General features: G+C 56.0%; 5 protein-coding genes across 5 annotated transcripts; 3 read left to right on the plus strand and 2 right to left on the minus strand.

The window, feature by feature from the left end:
• The first annotated feature begins 4061 nt into the window (after positions 1-4061).
• Positions 4062-10696, plus strand: KVR01_005647 (chromatin-remodeling ATPase CHD1). Its single transcript, XM_044781480.1, has 6 exons — positions 4062-4247; positions 4685-5125; positions 5180-5206; positions 5266-5356; positions 5417-9509; positions 9566-10696. The coding sequence occupies exons 2-6, from the start codon at positions 4712-4714 to the stop codon at positions 9963-9965; spliced, it is 5025 nt and encodes a 1674-aa protein (XP_044646092.1). The 5' UTR covers positions 4062-4247; positions 4685-4711; the 3' UTR covers positions 9966-10696.
• A 226-nt stretch (positions 10697-10922) lies between these two features.
• KVR01_005399 (uncharacterized protein) lies at positions 10923-14365 on the minus strand. Its single transcript, XM_044787061.1, has 2 exons — positions 13255-14365; positions 10923-13147 (listed from the first exon to the last, which is right to left on the minus strand). The coding sequence occupies exons 1-2, from the start codon at positions 13736-13738 to the stop codon at positions 11643-11645; spliced, it is 1989 nt and encodes a 662-aa protein (XP_044645844.1). The 5' UTR covers positions 13739-14365; the 3' UTR covers positions 10923-11642.
• A 568-nt stretch (positions 14366-14933) lies between these two features.
• KVR01_005291 (uncharacterized protein) lies at positions 14934-18741 on the plus strand. Its single transcript, XM_044781246.1, has 5 exons — positions 14934-15344; positions 15417-15780; positions 15839-16088; positions 16172-17350; positions 17416-18741. Exons 1-5 carry the CDS (start codon positions 15169-15171, stop codon positions 18429-18431), a joined length of 2985 nt encoding a protein of 994 aa, XP_044645736.1. The 5' UTR covers positions 14934-15168; the 3' UTR covers positions 18432-18741.
• A 189-nt stretch (positions 18742-18930) lies between these two features.
• On the plus strand, positions 18931-21124 carry KVR01_005362 (uncharacterized protein). Its single transcript, XM_044784694.1, has 3 exons — positions 18931-20114; positions 20184-20362; positions 20448-21124. The coding sequence occupies exons 1-3, from the start codon at positions 19232-19234 to the stop codon at positions 20646-20648; spliced, it is 1263 nt and encodes a 420-aa protein (XP_044645807.1). The 5' UTR covers positions 18931-19231; the 3' UTR covers positions 20649-21124.
• Positions 21125-21352: 228 nt separating this feature from the next.
• KVR01_005075 (cysteine--tRNA ligase) lies at positions 21353-24363 on the minus strand. The gene has a single exon (XM_044794632.1). The coding sequence runs from the start codon at positions 24289-24291 to the stop codon at positions 21628-21630; it is 2664 nt and encodes an 887-aa protein (XP_044645520.1). The 5' UTR covers positions 24292-24363; the 3' UTR covers positions 21353-21627.
• Between the last annotated feature and the right edge of the window lie 116 nt (positions 24364-24479).

Genomic DNA, 24479 nt, shown 5'->3' on the forward strand with positions numbered 1-24479 from the left:
GAGCTGAGAGCCGGCCTTGTTGATGCGAGGGCGGTAGTTGGTGGGGTCACGGCGGAACGTGACGTCCAGGTTCTTCAGGAAGGAGTTGCATCCGGTGAGCAGGGACTCGGGAGCGTTGGCGTGAGCATTGATACCGGGCTGGCCATCAAAGACAATGACACGGTCGGCAAGGTAGGTAGCCATGATGAAATCGTGCTCGACGATGAAAGCAGTCTTCTTGGCGTGCATGATGAATCGCTTGATGACACGTGACGCGATGATACGCTGCTCTGAGTCGAGGTACGCAGATGGCTCATCGATCACATAGATGTCTGCAGGGAGGCCCAGGGCCAGAACGATGGCAACTCTCTGCAATTCACCACCAGACAGGTTCTTGACTTCCTGATCGATAAAATCGTCACTGCGATTGCGTCAGTCTCTCAATTTGAAAAATTGAGATACAGAGGGTTACTCACAGCTTGAGAGGCTTCACAACATCGGTCTGGAACTGAGGAGACAGGACTATCACCTCAAGTCAGCGAAAATGGACAAGGCGAGTAGGCCGTGCGCGAAACCTACATGATGCACGGATCTTCTTGAAGAACAGCTGTCGCACTGTTCCTTCGAACTTGGGAGTGATAGTCTGGGGCTTCATGCTGATCCTCATGTCTGGCACCTTCTGCGTCCCGTCGGGCTTCAGGGCACCGGCCAGCATTCGACAGAAAGTGGTCTTGCCAGTACCGTTCTCACCCATCATGACGATGATCTCGGAGTCAGTGAAGGAGCCGGTGTCGATCTTGAGCTTGAAGTTGCCCAGAGTCTTCTCCATCGATGGGTAGTTGAAAGCACGCGTTTGGTCATTGTCGAAGACGTCCTGGGCTTCTGCGATCCGGAAGGTGAGAGACTCCTCGCGGAAACGCAAGTTCTCCGTCGGAATATGGCCATCCAGGAAGATGTTGATACCCTCGCGGACACTGTGCGGGAGAGTGACGACGCCGTAGACGGCGGGCTGACCGTAAAGGACGCATACGTAATCCGAGAGGTAATCCAGCACACTCAGATCGTGCTCAACAACTGCGGGGTGTCAGTAAAGAACAGTGTAGTGGGGAGTTTGCAGAGACGGACCGATGATATAGTTGTCGTGCTTTGACAGCGACCTGATTATTCTAGCGGCAGCCAGACGCTGTTTCACATCGAGATATGAGGATGGCTCGTCAAACATGTAGACATCCTTGTTTTGCACCTGTTCCAAGACCACGTTCAGCAAGTCACTGGGCATCAAGACGAGCGGCTGCCACTTACACAAGTGACACCGATGGCGAAACGCTGGAGCTCACCACCCGACAGCAGGGGTACATCACGGTCATAGATGTGGCGCAGCTCAAGAGTGTCCAGGACATCTTCAAGGTTGTCGAGCTGCTTTGCCTTGTTGAGGAGCGCCTGAACAGACTTCTCGGGGCCGCGAATGGCCTTGGGAAGCTGGTCGACATATTGCGGCTTCACGACGGAGGTCAGGTCGTCCTCCAGAAGCTTTGTGAAGTAGTTCTGAAGCTCAGAGCCCCTGAAGTACTTGATGACGTCCTCCCAGTCCGGCGGGTTGTCGAACCTGCCCAGGTTGGGCTTCAACTTTCCACTGAGGATCTTCAGCGCGGTACTCTTTCCGATACCGTTTGTTCCAACGAGACCCAACACGTTTCCAGGTCGTGGCATAGGCAGCCTGTGCAGCTTGAAGCTGTTGGCTGAGTATCGGTGGGTGACCTGGCTCTCGAGGTTGGTGGGCAGGTTGATGATGGTGATGGCGCTGAAAGGGCACTTCTTGGGGCAGATACCGCATCCGATGCAGAGCGACTCGGAGATGAAGGCCAGCCTCGAGTCTGGCTGGACTTCAATGCCTGGAGCAGAGACGCCAGTTAGCACTCGGCACGTTGTCACTGGGCAAGGCAGGGGGACACGGCAACTGACAGAGCTTTCCGCTTCGCACGACAGGGCATGCCTTCTTGCATTCTTGCCGGCATTTCTGGAGACTCCGGTTAGCTGACCAAAGTTCTTCGACGCCGGGAACCTAGAGGGTCTAGATATGGCATGCCGCACCTTTGGCTTGCACTGTTGGGCAGTGAGGTCTGTCGTCAGTCCAGCTTCACTCGGATTACTAGCGGGGTAGCGGGGCAGTCGTGCGGACCTTGTCGCTATTAACGATAGCGATACTAGAGGAGACAGCATGTCAGTCTTGTTCGATTGAAGCGGAGCGAGGGGCCGCATGCGGCCGCGCCGTGTTCCTCCTCTGCTGGGCTGCTCATCAGCTGGCGTACCGGGTGAGTTTGTCCGACATGTTGTTGGGTAGATGCGAGCGCAGTCGTCGAGCTTGCTGAAAAGTTCTTGTTCTCGGGGGGCAGGTCTACGGCGCCGGTGGTTCGGAGGCTTGTCCAGGCCGTCGAGTAGTCGTGCAGAAAAGGAGGCGATGCCTTTTGCTGGGGGGCCTTCCTGGAGACAATAGGATTGGGGACAGGGTGGAAAGGAAACAAAGACAGCAAGGAGGGCGTATGTGGTGGGTGGAATGGGGCGCGGTGAGTGACAGCAGCCAACCCAGTGTACCAAAATCCGGCCAAGGTCTTTTTTGCCAGCCAGATGGCTCACTGCCTGCGAATTTGTGGGCAGCGGGGTAAAAATGCAAGCGATGGTCATAAACGGGAGAGACTTGATAGGCTGACCTGGCCCCAGAGGGGGTCCAAACCTGCACCTAACTCTGAGTACTACAGTACCTGGATTGACTGACTGACGCCAGAGATCAAGATCAGCATGGGCCTCTGGCCCTCTGCCGGGATTTGCAGCCTTGTTGTGAGCGGCTTCACACGGAAGTGCTCCGTACTGATGTAGTCTACAGTAACAAGACGGTACTGCGCTAGCAGGCAGACACAGCCCTTCTTTGCTGACGTGGGCTGATGAGGGACGCGAATGGCATGAATACGGCAAGCACATAGATACCTAGGTATAGACAGAAATATATGCTGGCACCAGTCTCAGCAAACGGCACCCTTGTGGGCTACAGGATGCTGCTCCATTGAAGCTTCCCGCGTGGTGTTTTATCCTCTGCCTCGAAATGCAACATCGCCATGCTCGCTGTAACCCAGCAAGCACTCATGTGCAAGCAGCTTGTAGTCCTTGAGGAGAGGGGCTGTCCACCCTTGCAGGGCTGAGTTGAGTTGGTTGTTCTTAAATCAGACAGGGTCAGAGCAAGATGCGCAACCTAAATAAATGACTTTACAGCTATGCCTCCGTTGTCTCACATGTCCCTGTCTTGTACCCAACCCGTGGCTCGGTGCTGGAAATGAAGGTGTATATATTCCCTCTTTCGACGCCTCACCTCATTTCATCCCCTCGGGTTGTACCGAATACTGAACAGTGATCCCATTGCTAGTGTTGGCCACTTTCTGCACGGGTCTGTTGGTTTGAGCAGCCAAGACAGTCCAACCGTCGAGCTTCGAGAGCACATTGGCACGACTTACAGCCATACTGGCATGTTCATGCATTGCTAAATACAGGCAGCACAGGGCCTTGTTTCAAAGGATGTTGTCTCTAGCCACCTTTTAAGGAAAAGGCAAGACAGCGCAGAAGTGCATGAGGTGTTTGAACGTGAACATATGTACATATCAGGCGGCACACGCACCTGCCTGCCAGAGCTCCTCTGAGGCACTTTCTGCTGGAGGCTGGCGGAAAGAACCGAGGATTGAGCTGTTAGTTTAGGCCCACCGTCTTCTTGGTCACGAGGAGACCTCATCTGCATGTCGTCCAGGCAATGGAGCAGCTTGTATGCTACATAGTACCTCATACCCGCACCGGCAACTGCCATCTGAGTGCGCCTAGGTGCTCACCGGAACAGACCGTCGCTGGGTAGCAGGGGCTAGGTCGAGGTTAGTGGCAGACGGCACTATCGTCTCAGCACCAAGCCGCTCGTGTAAACTGTTAGCGAGTGAGCTCTGACCATCCCGCATGGCTGCAGCCGCAGCGCGCCCAGGTAGGTGGCCTTGGGGAGCCCGGCTCGGGAATGTCCCACTGTCTTTCTGCCCACTGCTCTGCACTCTCTCAAAATTGCCTGACCCGACCGACTCCTCCAGTCGCCCATCTTCTCACAATCCACCCGTGACATTGGGACTGCCACCACGAGAGAGCTCCCCCAGTCCACAACACCGTCCCATCCGCTCTCCCGGACTCCAACACGCTCGTTCTGCTCTCTCCTCTCCTGCTGCCTGGCAGTCATCGGTTCATGACTTGTAAGTTCCTCCGTGCCTGTACCTGTGGGCTCCTTGCTGCCATCCATGTCCGCGTCTCGGTGCCTCGTGCCTCGCCATCCAAATCCGTATCGGCTCTGGGTCCATGACCCCTGATAGTCGCCCATATGCTGCTGTCTGAGGTCTCTGGGACTCTGGTATCTGGTGGATTCGCTCCTTGCTGATGATGCCGATGCGCCTATTGCCTCGGAACGCCCGTCCTGCTGGCGAGGCGCGCTCAATTGCCTGTCATCATCCATCAGCCTCGCCTCCATCCCACACCCACCAGCGCATGCGACAAGCTCAACCGATGCATCGCCCTCTGCTCTTTTCCTGCGGAAACGCTCGCACCGCGGTCGCCAGTACCATCGCTGACGTGTCCTCTGGCCTCGTCTCGCTCCCCCCTTCAGAAAACCCTGACTGACATCGTCGTCTTATAGCAGGCAGCCTCGCCAGCCTTGGTGACCATGTCTGCTTCACCAGAATCTAGTCCGGCCAATGGACATGTGTCGCCTGTCGCAACATCCGTCGCAGTTCAGCTACTAGACCCAGAGCCCAGCGACAGCGATCTGTCCGATGTCCAGGCCCCCGACGTCGCTTCTCCTTCCTCCGATTCTGCCAACAACTTCGACTCAACTGCTCGTGATGGTCGGGCGGTCGATTTCGATGGGGCATCAAGTCCTAGTGACAATGGTGCCTCTGATGATGCGGACTTTGATGAGGTGGTCGATAGCACAGCCTCCCCTCGCAGCGATGGCCCGGCTGAGGGCGCCGCCTCAGCTTCTGACGACTCCCGGACAGCTCCCAAGCGCAAAGCTGGCGGCAGCCTAGAGGAAGACTACATGCGGGAGAACCCTGAACTCTACGGCCTGCGGCGAAGCGTAAGTCCCTCAAATGGACATGTCACTAGTTGCTGTGCTGACCACACACCACAGTCTCGTCCTCAACAGCGCAAACCGATTGTGAGTCCCCCTCCCAGATACTGCATGAGTGTCGCGCTAGCTGACGAATTATGTATTAGGTCGGCGCAGATGATGACGACTCAGAGTCCGACTCCGTCGTCGTTCACCGGAGAGCTGCCAAGAAGCGACGGACAGAAAGATCGTTGCCTTGTAAGCTTTCTTACGACAAACCAGGTCTGCGTACTTTAACGTCTAATGTTGCCTCACTAGCCTCGAAGCGAGATACCCCCTTACGGCATACTCCTGCCGATGACTCCGATTCCGACACCTATGGCGGTGCTCGAGCCCGAGCGATCCAAAAGAAAGCTCGCCGACAGGCCATGGCGCAACCTGCTTTGGCATTCGCCGAGAAGAGGTGGAACAGTCGAAGGGCTGCTCAGGTCACAGCTGGCGCTTACCAAGAGAGTGACGCTGAGCTAGATGACGACTCAGACGTTACCCCAGCCCATTGGGCAGGCGCCGAGGAAGAGGACAACTCGCCCTACATTGAAAAGATTATTCGACACGAGTTGAAAGAAGGTGCCGAGTGGAGCCCAGACCTGACCCGACATGATTTCAAGTATTACATCAAATGGCAAGGCATGTCCCATCTGCACGACACGTGGGAAACCACCGCAAGTGTCGCCGGCTTCCGAGGCTATCGCCGGCTGGAGAACTACTACAGGAAGTTTGTCGAATTCGAACTGAGCATGCGATACGACGACGACGCCATTACGCCAGAAGAAAGAGAGCAATATATTCTCGACCGTGAGCGCGAGAACGAGGCACTCGAGGACTACACCAACGTCGAACGCGTCGTAGCGATGCGTGATGGTGAAGAGGACACCGAATACCTGATCAAATGGAAGGGTCTGCAATATGACGAGTGCACCTGGGAAACATCTGCCGATGTAAGCGAGCGGGCGCAAGACAAGATCGACCAGTTCATCGATCGGTCGCAGCGGAACTGGCAGTCAGACCGAAAGGAGTCGAACCCAGACACGAGAGGTCGCATGACCAAGCTGGAGCACCAGCCGTCTTACATCACGAACGGCGAATTGCGAGAGTTCCAGATGAAAGGTCTGAATTTCCTCGCACTCAACTGGACCCGTGGCAACAACGTCATTCTCGCCGATGAAATGGGTCTGGGAAAGACTGTCCAAAGCGTGTCCTTCCTCAGCTGGCTGCGAAACGATCGTGACCAAGAAGGTCCATTCCTGGTGGTCGCTCCGCTCAGTGTCATTCCGGCATGGTGTGATACATTCAACAACTGGGCCCCTGACCTGAACTATGTTGTTTATCTAGGCCCTGAGGCCGCGCGCTCAACTATCCGCGAGCACGAGCTCATGATCAACAACAACCCAAAGAAGACCAAATTTAACGTTCTTGTCACCTCGTACGACTACATCCTTCTTGACGCAGACTTCCTGAGAACCATCAAATGGCAAGTGCTTGCCGTCGACGAGGCTCATCGGTTGAAGAATCGGGAGTCCCAGCTTTACGCTAAGCTCGTGAGCTTTAACATTCCCTGCAAGGTCCTGATCACCGGCACGCCCATCCAAAACAACCTGGCCGAGCTGTCAGCTTTACTGGACTTCTTGAACCCAGGAAAGGTCCTCATTGACGAAGAGCTGGAGCTTCTTGGGCAGTCGGAGAAACCTGAAGTCATCGATGAGCAAAAGGATGAAGAACAGCGCCAGCAGACTCAAGAGAAGCTGAGTCAATTACACAAAGCCATTGCTCCCTTCATCCTCCGTCGGACCAAGGAAACAGTCGAATCGGACCTCCCGCCCAAGACAGAGAAGATCATCCGCGTGGAGCTCTCTGATGTCCAGCTGGATTACTACAAGAACATCCTGACACGCAACTACGCGGCCCTCAGGGATGCTAGCGGTCAAAAGCAGTCCCTGTTGAACATCATGATGGAGCTGAAGAAGATCAGCAACCACCCTTATATGTTTCAAGGCGCCGAAGAACGTGTGCTTAATGGTAGTTCTCGCCGAGAGGACCACATCAAGGGTCTCATCACGAGCAGTGGCAAGATGATGCTTCTTGACCAGCTCTTGACCAAACTTAAAAAGGACAACCACAGGGTGTTGATCTTCAGTCAGATGGTGAAGATGTTGGATATACTTGGAGACTACCTGCGCATCCGTGGCTACCCTTTTCAAAGACTTGATGGCACCATTCCTGCCGGACCCCGCCGCCTGGCGATCAATCATTTTAATGCCGAGGGCAGCGACGACTTTTGCTTCCTTCTCTCGACGCGAGCGGGTGGTCTCGGTATAAACTTGATGACGGCGGACACCGTGATCATATACGATTCGGACTGGAATCCCCAGGCTGACCTTCAGGCCATGGCTCGAGCACATCGTATTGGCCAGAAGAGACCGGTCAGCGTATACCGACTTGTCGCAAAACAGACAATCGAAGAAGAAGTCGTCAAAAGGGCACGGAACAAGCTTTTCTTGGAATATCTCACCATCCAGGCAGGCGTTACTGACGAGGGCAAAGCTCTGAAGGAGAAGTTCCAGGAACGTGGTGTCCAGGTGGACGAGGCTAAGACGTCCGAAGACATTCAGATGATCTTGAAGATGCGGTCACAGAACTTGTTTGAACAGTCTGGCAACCAGGAGAAGCTAGAGAAGCTCGACATTGACGCCATCCTGGAGCAGGCTGAGGAGACCAAAACAGCCGTCGATGACAAACTCAATCTCAGCTCAGGAGGCATCGACTGGGACAACTGGATGCAAGTCACTGACGTCAAAGTGGATGAAATGGCCCTGGACTGGGATCAGATCATCCCTGCCGACCAACTTGCTGTCATCAAGGCAGAGGAGGAGAAGAAACAGAACGATGCGTATCTTGCCAAGGCGATGGAAGAGAACGCACCCAGGAAGGCCACGTTGAAGGGCGTCAAGAAGGGCTCGGACGCTGACAGGGCCGACCGGCTGGCGAAGAAGCGGGAGCGCGAGAGGCAAGAGCTCCAGGAACTCGAGGAACAGCGCGCGCTTTTGTCGGATCCCAGACGGCCGCTGAACGAGAAGGAGACTCGCAACCTGATTCGGGCTTTCTTCCGATACGGCTCAATGGATGATCGTGGGGACGAAGTAGTCTTTGAGGCTCGCTTATCTGACCGTGACCGTGATTTCCTTCACGAGATCATTGACGATCTCATCAGAGACAGCCAGGCTGCTGTCGACATCAGTAACGAGAAGGTCCGCGAGGAAGAAGAACGCACGGGAAAGTCATTGGCCAAGAAAGACAAGAAGGCTGTGCTTGTTGATTTCGGAGAGGTCAGGAAGGTCAATGCCGAGACTGTCGTCGAAAGGCCGCCTCAACTTAAACTCCTCCGCAACGTCCTGGCCGAGCAGGCCAATGCTCTGAATTTCCGCCTCCCGGAGGCTGCGAAAGCCGCACACTACTCCTGCGACTGGGGAGCCCGCGAAGACGGCATGCTCTTGATCGGCATCGACAGGTACGGCTTTGGAGCTTGGACGCAAATCAGAGATGACCCGGAGCTGCAAATGCAGGACAAGTTTTTCCTGGAGGAGCACCGTGTGGACAAGAAGGAGGAGCGGAAAAAAGGTGACGACAAGAGCATCCAGTCCCCAGGTGCTGTCCACCTTGTCCGCCGTTCCGAGTACCTCCTTTCGGTTCTGATGGCCAAGTATTCCGACGATGCCGCGGCCAAGAAAGCTGTCGAGAATCACCATCGCAGCAAGAAGAATCTTGTCCTGAACGGGCATCGCCGCAGCGACGTCCATTCAGCTTCCGGATCCCCCGCCCCTCAACTTCTCAAGAAAAGTGGACACAACAGGGATCGTAACAGGGAGCGTCTGCATAGCGACCATCACAGATCTCGCAGCATCGCCGACGAGCGTGGCACTCCCCGGCCCGAGCACAAGAGGAAGCACACAGATGACTACGATGACCGCCATAGTAAGCATCGGCGAACGGACCATGCCCACGGCGACAACAAGCATGCCAAGGATGACAAGAATCGCACGAAGCTGGACACCGAGGCGCTTGATCGTCTCAATAGGAGACGCGAGGAAGCTGTCCAGCGTTTCAACCGCTTGATGGAACTCGACGACAACAAGCTTGATGTTCAGGACAATGAACAACTGATCTGGTCCTTGTTGAAGCCTGTCCGTGGCAATTTCAAGCGCATTATGTATACGACGCAGGATCATATCGCATCGGCCAAGGAGCGTGCCAAGATCATGGGCACCGAGCTGCGTCACATTGGTAATCACCTCACGGGTCTGAAGGATGCTGGGCTGCCTGCCGAGCAGCTTGACGGGTTGATGCCGCAGTTCTGGTAGGAACCTTCTGCCCCGAAGAAAGCAATCGTGTAAAAGACTAACCGAAGCACAGGGATTTCCTCTCTACAGTCTGGCCCATCGGCGAGATCGAGGTCACAGGCGACAAGCTTGCCAAGATGTACCGAACACTCACAGACAAGGACAAGGGAAAGGACAAGAAAGAAGGCGGAGAGAAAAAGTCGGCCAAGAAGCGCGACGATCTTGAAGACGGTGAGATCGATGACGAGGACGAAGCACATCGTCATGCGCGTAGGGAGGCGCGCCGCGACCTTAGCGAAGACAGCCGTCGTGATTACCGACGGGACGACTACAGACATCGTGCTTATGAGAACGGAGACCGCCTGAGCTTTAGGAAAGATCGGGATCGACCTCTGAATGACCGAGGTCTCGCCGACCGTGGCAGGCCATCGTGGTCACCTCCAAATAATCAACACCGGCCCAGCCCATACTAGAGACACTGACTCGCCAGACAGCTCTGGTAGAGGGCTGATGTCAGAAATCAGTAGCATTTGGCTGGCACCCAGGAGGTCGATGAGCTTAAACAATGTCGTGCCGGGACGCGGCTGGGCTATACCGGTCGTGACAAAACGCGAAGAACTCTCACACTGTTCACACACTGTCGGCTATTGAGCCTGTGGGCTAATGAACCAGAAGCATTGTTTAGGCGCACTGAGATGATGTCCGTTACTTGGCGTTTTTCGGCTGTGAGGAGTTTTATATAAACTAAGTCATACCCAGAGTCGCATGTGGATTAGGCATACGGTTTTATTTTCTTTTTTACACGCATGGCTTTTGTCGCGTCACAGACAAATGGCCCGTCTTACGGATGGAACCATGACGGTCCCTCCCTTGTCACGACGTCCGGGGAAAAAATATTGGTGGGTTCAGTCTGTATTGCTCCATAAAACACTAGATTCGGCTACAGGACTACGAAGCTTTGCTCATGACCGTCGGGCGAATGAGGCCGCGGGGCCTGCTGCCAGTGGCTTGACACCTGGCGTGGTCTGCATACTGGACTGAACATCTGGAACAGTGGCTTGCTGTTTCTATCACACGATAGACAACAACAGCGTTAGTTGTAGTCATCAGGGTGGGTGGCCGGGGGGTTGCTATCAGAGACTAGGCCCTGCCCAGGATTGACACTGGGATGGGCGTATCGAATCAAAAGACAAGCTTAAGAGCACACAGAGAGCCCGCACGTGACATGTGTCGAGTGAACGAGTGAGATAGATGTGGCCGAGCGGCGGCACTTGTGCTGCGTGTGTGGAGTCTGAATGGCTCTAAAGCAGGGGGGGGGGCTTGACCAGGCACTTCAGGCGTGCAGCCCCGTATAGGATCCCTCCTTCAAGACACCATTCTGTAGAACAAGATTCTGCACATGGGAGAACACATTGTGGAAACTAACTATAAAATGACCTCCTCAGGGTGCCAGTCGGAGCCTGCCACGGCGGAGACGCCGGGTGGCGACAGGCACTTAGGTCACAACCCCGGGTGCAATGCACGGCCAAAGAGCCTGAAGCGATTACGCGCTTGAATCTCATTTAGCGAACGCTGCTACAGCATGCGTACGCCCCTCCTTGGTCTATAGGTATATCATCAAAACTCCTGATGTGGTCGTGTATATTTTCCCCTTGCACAAACAAACCCGCCCGTAGCAACAAACGCAACGCCTCGCTGGTAAGGCAAACCTGTCCCTTCCGAAGGTATTCCGGACTCCTCTCAAGGCGCTATCCCTTGGTATGTTGGTGTCCTATGAACAGTAGCGATGCGTGTGGGGAAAATCTGTACAATCCAAGACTGCTTGGTGTTTGGCAGTGCAAACGCTGCCTGGTTACAACTGAAAACCGCCTCTCCAATAGCCCTAACTCGCAGGATCCAATCCGCTGGTCAGGTGCTCATGTAATATCCGGCAGATCTGTGAGAGTCCACGGAAGCCATTGGTCTCCGACAAGATCTGCCGAAGTCTGGCTGCTGAAGCTATGTGACTGACTGAGGGAGTGGGCCCTCCTCGCGTCTTGTTCACAAACATGAACGCGAGCCTCACTGGACGTCTTGGGAGCGCTGGAGCCCTTCTGACCGAGGCGTAACATAGCCCACGTTTCTTCTCGGGGAAGAGCTGGGAAAGATCTCTAATCCATCAAGTTCTCCATTCCGCGGGGTCTTGAGAGATTCGCATTATTCTCCTCCACGTCGCTCTTGGCACTGATAAAGCTCAGATCGCTGGAAGAGGCACCGACGTTGAGGTAAGGAAGCTTCCCATGGGCCTGAACCTCTGGTCGCAGGGAGGGGAGAGAGTTAAGCCGGTTGCCTTTTTTCTCCAAGGGTGATGACATCCTAGGAGGTGGTGATTCTCTCTTGACTTGCGTTGGGAGCGTCTTGTCCAGACTGTCAACCTTGGTGACAGTCTTGGTAGCCTTGAAGGTCTTGGTGATACCACTACTTGGCTTCGCCTCTTTGGTCTTCTTGGGCTGTCTGGGCTTCCTCAGCTTGGCGGCTTTCGGTACCTTACCATCACCTTCGGCAGCGACGGTTTGCCCTCCAAAGCTGAGCGTGCTTTGCTTGACCTTGCCCTTTGGTAGCGGTTTGCGAGGCTGTGGTGTGCCTTGCCGAGGGCTTGCACTTGGTGTTGGTAAGGTATCTTTCATCTTGTCCATGAGTATGGACTTGAGGTCGGGTTTCGATTCCGTGTCGCTGGATTGATCGAAGGAGCGCTTCTTGTTGGCCAGCAGCACGTCGATTCTATCGCGACTGCACCGTTCTTTGTACTCCACTTCTCTCTCAACTGATCCGGACACCATGTACTCCTCCTTCTTGCCGATATCCTCAGTGTCACAGTCCCAGTGGGGCAAGTTCAACAAACCGGCGATATCGTCACACTTGCCGCGTACGACGAGATCCCACAGATCCTTCATGTCCGGAGCTTGGGGTGCTGGGTCCAGGTTGATCCAGGCCGTGAAACCGTCTCGCTTGGAGCGCGTGGCCAGACACAACTCCCTGACGATCCTTCTGACGCCAGGTACTTTCAGAGATGTCCCCACAACAATTACAGCGTCCGGGATCCGGCGAAGGTCGGCTTGCGAGACTTTACCGATGGCATCCTCATCTGGGTTGTACTCGTTGTAAAGAACCATTCGTGGTCTGAGGCGCCCTATCCCATGGCTGCGCTTCCCCCCAAATGTAGTGCGCACATAGTCGGCGTCCTTGCATTGGCCACATAGAGGTGGCTCAGGCCCCTGGAAGAGGTCGCCGTTGAAGCCGTTCACGTCGCTGCATTTGGTGCACTGCATTTTCTCGAGCCCGCCATGGAGTTGTATCGTGACCGGCCACGGAGCCTTGGTATTTAAGGGGATGTTAGTTGCCAGAGGCTTTAGGGATGTGTCGAGACAGTCGACGTTCTGAGAGTAGAGTCGCATCAGGCGGCCCTCCTGAGCGATTGTGGCTAGCATATGATGGAAGGGGGTGGGCTTGGCCTCTTTTGTCAGGCTCGACAGGTCGCGAACCATCTTATGGAATTCTGCCGTAGACTTGTCGTTCTTGTAGACGGAGGCGTCGAAGAGTGATTTGCCGCCGCCCTTGATCTTGTGCTTCTCGCCGAGGGTCTTGAAGAGGCCCTCCCTGGATCGAAAGTCGGGTACTGGGCAGACGGTTGGTCAGCTTGAATGGATCTGGATGGTTGGTTTTTTTTTGGGGGGGGAGGGGGGGTCTCTCTCCTGGAGAGCGGTTCGCCGAGATGAGACTTACTCCCAGCTGAGACGGAGATGCCAGCTCCAGCGATGACCACGATCTTCTTCTTGCGGCGCAAGGTGTTGAGCAGGCGCTCCAGCTGGAGCTCGGCAGCATCGTCGCGGTTGTCGAGGTCCAGGTGTTGGGTGGTGCGCGGCTTCGGCTCTGCCAGCCTGCGCCTCTTGGGTGGTGGGGGTGCGCCGTCGGTGCGGACCTGAATCTCGTGGCTGTCTGGCAGCTTGAGAGGCGAGGCGCTGCCCGACTGCGTGGCGGTAGAGCTTGGTGAGGGATATCGCGTGGTGATATCCATGCTGGCCGTGGCCGTCTCGGCGGCGGCGGCGGCGGCGGCGGCGTTAGGGGAGAGGGATGGCGACTTGGACAAGACGGAGAGAGGGGATGAGGGGGCCGAGGGCGAGGGCGAGGGCGAGGGCGAGGGCGTGTGCGAGAGATCGGAAAGAGGTGACGTGGGGGGGGAGGTGTGATGGCGGGCTGGAGAGGCCATTGCGCGCGAGTGGTTGCCTGTGTGGCAGCGTGGCGGGCAATTGACGCGCTGCAAGACTTTGTGCGGGTGGTACAAAGTCAAGACAGGTTGGGAAGGAGGAAAGGGGACAAGAGTGGGCCTGGCAGTGGTCGCTCTGGCCTTAAACCATGGCGGCGCCGGTGTTGTACATCGGAGGTGCCTTGGGATGCCTTGGGATGCCTTGGGATTGTGTGAGCGGCAGCGGGTGTCTTTGTCTGGACCGGACAATAGGCAGGGTGCTGAAAAGTCTGGCAGGGCTGGCTGACTGAGGTGGGCAGGTGGATTGCGGGAGGTCGGTGGAGGGACAAGTCGGTCGGCGCTGACGGTGATGGCGACGGGGCATGGGCACGGGCGTGGTTCATGCCCATATTATCTGGGAGAGCGAAGGGGGGCCGGCAGAGGTACCCCAACCTTTGGAAGGCTGCATTTGCGCGTGCCAGGATTGCACGGAGTACGGAGTACATGGTAACAGGGAGGGCCGGCCCACACGTGCTCCCGGCCTGGCGCCCCATTTCTTGCTTGGGGAAAAGATACATGAATCCCTGCGCCGCTGGCCACGTTGACCGCAGTACCCAACTAGTCCGCTGGACCAAGAGCCGGCCACGCTGCTACGCCGGACCAGCGCGACGGTACGGGTTAGCACGCAATAAATGGCTTTCTCTCTCCTTGCTGCATCAGACAGTCAGCTCCCGTCCTGCGAATCCGATCAGTCACAGCTGGCCTAGCTTGAAACGGTAGCATTTGGCATGTTTGCCTCTTGGTCTTGCAGATGCAAGCACAACTTCCAAGGTTGTTAGTAATGACAACATCCTTTGGCGGCTCTGCCTTGATGAAAAATCAAGTCGTGAGAGGGTGTGGACTGCCATGTGTGCTGCATCTGCGCTGGTTGCTGGGAGACGGCATCCACTCTTCCTTTTTTTTTTCGCAAGCATCTGTTTACTTTTGCCGTGAGAAGCTGCAGGGATGTGGAGGCGGATGCGGATGCGGATCCACCAACGATGTCATGCAGGGGTCAAGGCTTCACAATGTGCCTATGGGTCCACGCGCAAGGCTGGAGAAGCCACACTACTACACAGCAGCCAAAACGGAAGGGGACGTGCCCGGCCTTAGTCAGCAACTTCGACCTCCTAGTCTGTGCTGCACCGATTGGCCGTAATAAGCTGCCCAAACAACCAGACAAGTACGGATAGTTACGCCAACATAGACGTTGTTCGTGACACGCATCCACCGCGATAATTTTGTGCCGGACCGATGATGGTCCACCCATAGCTCCCACACTGTGTGTTTGCGCAGGTGTAGCAGCATCTGCACCACAGCCCAGCCTGGCTCTATGAACTCCGTATCAGCAGCCTTCCGCCGCCTGCCGCCCACCGCACATCGCCCAGGCTTGGGGCTAGAGCCGCCTCTCACAAATGACCTCTTCCAAGATGCCCATGATGCTGGATGACCATATGGGCCCGCTGGGTGCAGCCATGCCCAGCATGGACGACGACCTGTTCGGGGACGAGGTGCTCCCCATGGCCTCCCGCCCCCCCAGCAAACAGCTGCAGCAGCGTGTCGATGAGATGCGGAGCCGAGGCTGTTGCCGGTAAGTCATCCTGCCTCTGGCTGGCCTTATCCACTCTTGCTCGGCCCGTGGCATATCTGACCGTCACCCCAGCGGTATCTCATGCTCAAAGCTCGGCACCATTGCATCCATCTCTCCGGATGGCACCCATGTCAACCTACAGTGTGCTCGTGCCAGCCCCTCCGATGCCTCTTGGGAGCTCAGCGAGCCCACTCCGTGCTCCATCTTCTCGCCAACCCTTCCTGGGGGCCCCATTGTCCACCTGGCATGGTCGCCGTCCACGACCCCGGAGCTGGCCGTCATTGACGCCTACGGGAGGGTCTGCCTTTTGTTCTTTAACAGTAGCCTCAACAAGACCTCTGTGATCACGAGGAAGTGGGATAACGATACACCCGACGATCTTTTGTCCGTGGTCGGTTGCTACTGGCTGCCTTTGCTCGTACCACCAAACAGGCCGGTATGCTGTTCATCCAACCCCATTCCTCCGCCAAACCAGACATACTGACCAGGCTCAGTTTAACATCACACACGGGCCGGCCGTTCGTGAGAACGGCAAGTACCAGATGAACACCAGCATAATACAGACTAGCGGCCCATACCATCCCAACCCGGCCAGGAGCGCTTTGGTTTGTGTCACTGCCAATGGTCTACTCAAGCTGTTTTACTCCCAGAATTCCAATGTTCCCCAGGAAGCTCAGCTGGAAATGGAGAGCATTACTTCCTCAGATGACCTGATCACTCACGCTGCGGTTTGCTCGGATCGAGGTAAGACTTGCTGCTCCCCCTGGTCCCTCGGAAGGGGGGGAAGAAAATAGGCCATGTCCTCTCGTAGGCTAACACCCAGCAAGCCAAGTTGGTCGTTGTGCTCGCTACGGCAGCGAGACAGTTGAAGGTTCTCCACGCGGAGATCAACTGGGGCATTTCGCATCCACAAGACAAGCAGGTGCCGCCTGGGGGCGTGCCTCTCAAGCCCTCATTCAAGGCGGAGCATGTCACTGGGACGAGCTGGCTTCAGCAAGGTCTTGTAGAGTCGCACCTCGATGCCTCCATGGACCAGATATCGTTGTTGGAGGTCTATCCGCCTGTCGTGGATATGAAGGCCAAGACTTCGTTGCCGGCAACTATACTGATCATCAGGTCACACGTGCCTCCGGTGCAGACACCTTACAACGTCGAATATCAGAGCATCATTGACCGATGGGATATCCTCACGGATCAAGCACAACAACTGCATCCGGCCTTCGAGCAACGCGGCTCCAAGGGTGGATCAGCATCATCTCTCCATCCCACGACACGACTCCGTAGGAGGGAGTCAATTGTAATCAATAAGATAGCGGTCTCTATCGAAACAACTCAGCTGGGGAGGGTCATCTGCATTGGATTCAGCGACGGGACAGTCCAGTTCCGAGACCGCTCGACAATGGCTGAGTTGGCCAATGAGGATCACCACGACCTCATCATGGTACCCCAGCAGGCCGGCTTCCATTTCGACGATGAGAAGCCTTGTGTGCAGCTGACAATGTCCCCCAACAATTGTTCCTTCACACAGGTCTGTGAGAATGGTAAGCTCAAGTGGAACAGCCTAAAGTACACGGCAGACCAGATTGGATCAACCAGGCAGGACCCCCTGTATGACGCTGCGCTGACCGGGTTGACACTGGCGGCTGCCAACGCGGCGCAACAAAGCTCAAATTACGACGACGTGCTCGCTGTCGCTAGGCCTTTTGTCGAGAAGCATCCTCGGTTTCTACCCGAAATGGTTTCAATGATGGTGCACATGTTGAATGCCAATGTGGACTACTCGGAAGAATCCCAGCACGAATCATTGTACAGAAATACACATCTTCATAACATCCTCAGCTTTCAAAATCAGCTTGGCTTCCGGGGCGAGTTCAAGCCGAGGTCATTCATGGGCAAGTTTGCCATGCTCGCCCTCAGCGTCAGGCACGTCGTCATTTTCATCACCCTGGCCAACAACTCGTCCCAGAACCCATCCAGGGAGAAATTCACACCTCTTGATGAACCTGGTGAGTCTTTCCACTCTCCTCGGAATCGCGACTTATCTTGTGGGTAGGCTAACCCTTGTTTTCAGAGGTGGTTGACGCACTGACAGGGTGCGCAAAGTGGGCACTGGACTTTCTGTGCTGGTTGACAGACAGCCTTTTGGTCTTGCGCGATGATCCAAAATTCATGGAGCTCCTCAGCCCCGGGCGCTTCTCGGAGATGACCCCTTATCTAAAATCCAAAAACGATGTCTCCCTACACCTGCTACTGTGCTCATCGACGAGAGGGTTCCTCATTGCCACTTGCAAGCGTCTTCATCACCTTCAAATGATGAGCACGCAGGCCACACAGTTCTGGGACAAGAACCCCGCCGTGCACAATTCGACAGAATCGAAGGCAAACCAAGGGCTGGTTGCCATCCAGCAGGCGTATCTCAAGATGCAGAGGTGCATTACGACAACACTCATCACGTTCAAGGAGATAGAGAGGACCCTGAGTGTGCTAAGTGGCGACATCAGGCAACAGTACCAAGCGTCCCTGGCCATGCTAGCACAGAAGCAACAGCAGCAATCAGGCAAGCCAAATCAGCCTCCCGCCGAAGCCGCCGTCAAGAGGGCACAGGCGCATTACGAGTTAAACATGCTACTCACGGAAACACCCTCACCCCAATTATTGCCGGTGATCAAGAAGTTCTTTGAGACAGACCTCAAGAATCTGGCGGCCACGACCGACCGGTCCGGATTGTTCTTCACCGACTTCCCGCTGCTAGAGGTAGAAGAGGACCCGAGAAGGATGGCAGCTAGGAAGGCACAGGGCAAATACGTCGACGCGTTCAAGCGCGTGGAGCTGACGGCACACGTCTCGTCGAATATTTGTAATGGAGAGAGGGGGCACCGGCCACATGAGCAGCAGCAGCAGCAGCAGCAGCAGGCGGGTGCGGATGCCGCCACTGGTCCACCGTGGCGGAGGTGTGTGAGGTGCTGTTCTGTCATGGAGGATGTGCATCCGACGAAGCCCGGCATGAACTACGTGTTGACTCAAATGAGACGATGTAGTTGTGGAGGGGGCTGGGGACTCCTTGCACCAGGCGAGATGGTTGTGTGAGGACATACTGCCAGCGAGCGACGGTATGATGGTGGACTTGGACAGCTTCTCATTGGATATTGCTATGGTTATTGGCTCGAACTTTGCACAGGCTCAATAACATCCATCTCACCTATTATCGCCATGTAATAACGCAGCCACCTCAAGAAGGGTTTGAAGAAATAGCCATAATTATGGAGTCACCGTGGCATCAGGCTTTGGGCACCAGGTCTCCCCAAGTACAGCTTCCGCCATGTGAGGCTGGTCCCATGCGAAGTTGCTGAAGTATATACCTAGGTACCATGTTCGCGTAGCAAACAGCATTTGTTTCTTGTCCAGAATTAATCCTGTGGTATTCGAGCAAAAAGCTGCGCACGAGTCGGTGGCAGCGGCTGAAGGCGTCAGGACATGAGGTTCGAAAGCGGTGGTTTAGTCCGAGAACCCTGCCCCTGAGACGCCTTTTTCTGGCCGCGGACAGGCCCCCTCCGCGCTCTGGAGCCCTACTAGCCAAGGGTGCCCTCCACATCAAATCTCCCCATGCTCTCGTCTATGATGCGGTCGAACCAAGCTGCCGGGAATTATCCGGGTGGTTCTGCACGAGTAGTCGGGCTCGCTTAGCTGCAGACCTGGGCGACAAACCCGGCGCCTCTCCACCCGCGTATCCAGGGAGATGGGTCGAGGGCATCACGACATGGGCCAGTCTGCCGGTGCGGGCGGAGGGACTGTCTACTATATAGCTCATCCCTCGCCCATGGACTGAGCCGTTCTCATCCTGCCCTACGCCGAAGCGTGATAACCGAGGCTCGTAAACCAGCGCTGCCATGAAGTCAACCACTCTTCTCCTCGCCGTCACTGCGGCGGCCACCGCGGATGAGCACATTCTCAGACGCCAGGAGAGCAACCTGCCCATCACGCGCGAGGGTTCCACGCTCCTCCTGGACGGGCAGCCATGGAAGGCGGTCGGCCCCAACGTCTACTGGCTCGGGCTGGACGAGAACGTGATACCGCCGGCAGGCGAGCCCTTCTACAGCCCGTCGAACGCGAGCTACCCGACAAAGGGCCGCATCACCGAGGTGATGGCCATCGTGAAGGCGCTGGGCGGGACGGCCATACGCGCGCACACGGTGGGCGTGAGCACGGGGAACCCCCTGAGCGTGTGGCCAGAGGCCGGGGTCGTCAACGAGCAGGCCTTCGAGACCATCGACTGGACCGTCGCACAGGCGCGGGCGTACGGCCTGCGGCTGATGGTGCCCCTGACCGACAACTACGACTACTACCACGGCGGCAAGTACGACTTCCTGCGCTGGGCTGGCTTCAACCTCACCCAGTCTGCGGATGCCAACAACCCGCTCATCCAGCAGTTCTACACCAACGCCACCATCATCGACACCTTCAAGGAGTACATCCGCACCCTGCTGACCCACGTCAACCCGCACACCAACCTGACGTACGCCGAGGACCCCACCATCTTCGCCTTCGAGAGCGGCAACGAGCTGGCGGGCCCCGTCTGGGGTGATATGGATGTGCCTGCGTCCTGGGTTGAGGAGATCGCCGGCTACGTCAAGGGTCTGGCGCCCGCCAAGCTGTTCGTCGACGGGACGTACGGCGTGAACCAGGCGCACCTTGGGCTCGAGGACGTGGACATCTTCTCGGACCACTTCTACCCGGCCGACATTGCGAAGCTGCAGAAGGGCCTGGACCTGGGTGAGTAGTGCATTCCCCCACGATCTGAGATGAGCCTTGGGCAGGATGCTGACCTCTCTGCACGCCCAGTGGCTTCGGTGAACAAGGGCTACTTCGCCGGCGAGTACGACTGGGTCGGGTCAGCCGACGACGGCGTCACGCCGAGGGGCGACTCCCTGGCCGATTGGTTCAAGGTGATCGAGCAGAGCCCCGTGGCTGTTGGGGACGCCTTCTGGAGCTTGTTTGGCCGTAATGTGCCCGACTGCACCGTGAGTATTCCCGCCCCCCAGCATGAGTTGCTCTTCAAATGTTGGATTCTCCTACGCCAGGACAGAAGGTTTAACCGAGCCACAGGCCTTTGTCAATCACACCGACGGCTTCACGCTGCAGTATGGCAATCCTGCAAACTCGGACTACACGGATGGCCGCATCCAGCTCATCCACCAGCACTTTGTAAAGATGAGCCAGGGCCAGAATATCAGTGCCGAGGCAGACCTGCCTGTTGTACCGTGCCCAGCTTCCCCAGATGGAGGGAGCCGTCGCCTCAAGTGGTAGTCTAGCTGCTTTGGGACGTTAGCAACCAGCAATCAAAGAAACAAACACGTTAAACAACATTCACATGCTCCAAAAAGCTGCAATGCCGTTTTTTCTTCGGTAGCTTGCTAGTCTCAAGTGCTTCTGCTCAGCTCTCATAGTAGACCCAGAGTATTAGGCCTACACAAAGGAGCTTTCTACATTAGAGGTTTTTCTTCAGGGGTCTTCCTGTGAAATCTGCCTTTCTCCCCTTCCCTCTTTTTGGAAAAAGGTAAGGGTTTACCCTTTAGGAGGTTTTCCCCCATATGAACTTAACCCACACGAAGTACCATGTAGAAGTTTGCTACAGGGTGTCCTTCGGGAAGTTACGCTACAGGGCGAGATTCACAATATACTATAGAGTATCTCGCATAAAAGAGAGAAAAAGGCAGCTCCGAACCATCCGACTACGTCTTAAATACACCCATGTGCCAGATATGAGCCACGGCACGAAGAAGGCTCGTTGCGGCTGCAGCGAGAGAGGCAGATCGGGCCAGGCTGAAGTGTTGCAATTGGAGCTCGAGATATCCAGTCGTCGTTTGATCGTGCCCCGAGTTTGGCCACGCCTTCCTCGTTCTCAATACACGGCAAAAATTTGAACCGATCATCTCACCCTTTCTTCACTCATGATGTCAAGAAATGGACATATGTCGAAGAGCCATTTTCTCCGAGACGAAACAGCGGGACACAGCTCGAATGTCTTGGATAGTATTGCCACGTCTCGTTGTCTAAACTTCTTCTATCAATCCGCAGGGGGGACAAGTACCACTGTTACAGCAACAGAAGAAAACAAAACGTATCAGGAAGCCCACGCTTGGAGCGCCCAGCAAATGGCTTTTACCTTCCAGTAGCTATGCTAAAATTTCCCTCAAGATACTGTCTTCCTGCAGAAGCCTTTGGCTTCCTCTTGCTGGAGACAGGCAAGATCCAGGAGGGGTTCTCCAACCGCCACGCCAGGGCACTACCCTTGCCGCTTCAGCCAGTCCTCATGCAGCTTCTTCTGCTTCTCCCAATCCTTCTGCAGCTTCTTCTTCCTACTCTTGGTGACCTCCTCGCCCTTGGCGTCCTTTGTGGGTATGCCGTTCTCATCCCACTCCGCAAACTCCTCCGTCTTGTACATCTCGAGGTGGCTGAGCTTTGCCTTCTCATCCTGCAGCCTCTTCTTCTCTGCCTCCTCTGCGTCCCGCTTCGCCTTCTGGGCCGCCTTGGCCGCGGCCGCTCGTTCGCGCTCCTCCCTGGCCTGCTTGATGGTCTTGTCGATGGGCCGGACCAGGGCAGGCAGTGGCGGGTCGCGGTCCTCGAGGTAGATGTCCAGGTCCCACAAGCGGGTGTCACGCAGCTGGTCGCAGAGGGCGAGGATCTTGCTGGCCGGTGCCTTCTCGCCGGCGAGCTTCTGAACATCGGCCTGGAACTGCGTGAATACCTGTTCGTATTTCTTCGCTGGCTCGCTGGCGGCCGAGCTTGTAGGCTTGACCTTCTCCGCCATCTGGATCAGAGAAGCATGATCCAGGTCTTTTGTCCGAGCAGCTTGCCGCACCTGGTCGCGCAGTTGCGACACGGGGTAGACAAACGCTTCCGCTTCTGGTGGGATTCCGACACCGGACCAGGCCACTCGGGACTCGTCCTTCAAATCACCCTTCGCATCCAGACCCAAGATCGTCAAGATTCTTGTTATCCATCGCGCAAGGGTCAGCGTTGTCTCATCCAAGACAGTTGGTGCCGAGTTGAATTCCGATACGAGCTCGGAAAGTGCCCTCATCGCCACAGGCGTGTTGAATGAGTCAGAGAAAGCAGTGTCGACATCTTTCTTGGCCTTTTCCAGAGCGGCCAGCACCTTCTGGTCGTGTTCTGACTGTTCTGCTCCGTTGCTAGCAGCGGGCCCGCTTCCATCCTTCTGGTTTCTTGCAATGTCCGAACTCTTGTAGAAGAAGTTGTTCATCTTGTCCTCAAACGATGCAGTTGTGCGAAGGATTTCGTCCGTCACCTCGATGCCACTTTCCCACGCCCCGAGTAAAAAGGCAATACGTAGGCTTCGGTAGGTCCACTCTTGTTTGGCAAGCGCTGACCGGATCGTGGTGAAGTTCTTGAGCGACTTGCTCATTTTGGAGCCCGCAATCGACAGATGGCCCATGTGCAGGAAAAAGTTTGACCATTGCTCCTTGCTGTTCCAGTATGCCTCCGACTGCGCCAGCTCGTTGTCGTGATGAGGGAATCGAAGATCGACACCTCCAGAGTGAACATCCAGCTTCTCTCCCAGGACCTCAGAGGCCATGACTGAGCACTCGATGTGCCAGCCTGGGCGCCCCTCACCCCAGGGACTGGGCCACGAAAACTCTCCAGGCTTGCTCGCCTTCCACAGGGCGAAATCAGCGTCGTTGCGCTTTACCGTAGTCTTCGACGCGAGTGACCCCTCGCCATCTGCCTGCAAGGCAATGTCGCCTCTGCTCCAAGGTTCAAGCCGGGCGTAGGCGTGCCCTGCCTTCTCGAACGCAGCTATGTCGAAGTATACCGAACCGTCGGCCGTCGCGTACCCAAAGCCATTGGATATGATCTTTTCAATAAAAGCCACAATCTCGGGCACATACTCGGTGACGCGGGTCAGCTCCTCGGGGTCCAGAACGTTCAGCGCGTGCATGTCCTCAAAGAAGCGCTGCTCGAATTTCTTGGTCAGCTTTGTGAAGATCGCGTAGTCTTTTGAATCGACCGTAGAGCCGTGTAAGGAGTCCAGGTATGGTAGTAGGGCGTCCTCGACGCCGTCGTAGAATTGGTCGACCTCAAACAAGGAGCCGTTCTGGAGGGTTGCGGCGGCCGACTTGGCCGTATTGATGTGCATCTTCAGCTTGGCTTCCTTGTCACCGGGGGTCTCATTGTCTCCTGCCAGTGCCTTCCCCTCCAGAACCCTTGCATAGGCCTTGTCCGTCTCTGAAGCGAACGAGTCCGGGGTCGTCTCGGCGGGCAGGAGAGGTAGGTTCTTCTTCAGGTAGAATGCGAAGGCGGCATTGGCCGTAGACACGACGGTGTCGTCGACGGTAGGATGATCCGCTCGGAAGTTTGCCAGCAAGTGCTGCTGGCGCGCACGCAGAATGATCTTGTCGTCTATGTCGGTAATGTTCATGACGAATTTCACGTTGAAGCCAAAGTAGTCGCGCACGATGCGCCTGACGACGTCGGTGGAGACATAGTTGCGCGCATGTCCCAAGTGGGCGTCGTCGTAGACGGTAGGGCCGCAGGTGTACCAGAGCACTGTCTTGCCCTCGGGGTCGATGGGCACGAACTTGTCCTTCTTGCGCGTCAGGGAGTTGTAGACGGTGAGGTTGGGCAGCCTGACGGAATCGGCGAGAGGCTTGGGGGGCGTCCAGGTGGGTTGTTTTGCCGACATGGTGGCGAGGAAGAGCCTGGCCGCAGGGAGGCCAGATATCAGCTTGTTCGTCGGGTGCGGTGTGCTGTTGGCCAGCCGGCTTCCTCGCTTGTGCCGAGGGCTTGCGAGGACGTGCAGCGATGCGTTCTCGGACGAGCTGAAAGAGTGACCAGATAAAGAGGGGCGGGGGCCAAGAGAAGGGAAGGAGGGATGGCGCAATAAATTAAGCGTATTGCTCGACCTCGAACATCTGGAAACGTGGCTCATCCGGGTGGCCGTTTTTGAGTCACAAGAAGAGAGTCACAGTATGACAGGTGAAGGAGGGCCATTTTACGCCAGGTTAGGTGGGGTGGGGTGTTTTCTGGACGAGCTCCAAATGGACCAGCTGTCGATTTGCGACAAAGCCCCATTTGCCCAATCTGCCCTGTAGTCAGTTACTGTGAACGGCTTACACC

This window comes from Diaporthe batatas (assembly GCF_019321695.1).
Source record: "Diaporthe batatas strain CRI 302-4 chromosome Unknown Contig00005, whole genome shotgun sequence".
NCBI classification, from domain to species: domain Eukaryota; kingdom Fungi; phylum Ascomycota; class Sordariomycetes; order Diaporthales; family Diaporthaceae; genus Diaporthe; species Diaporthe batatas.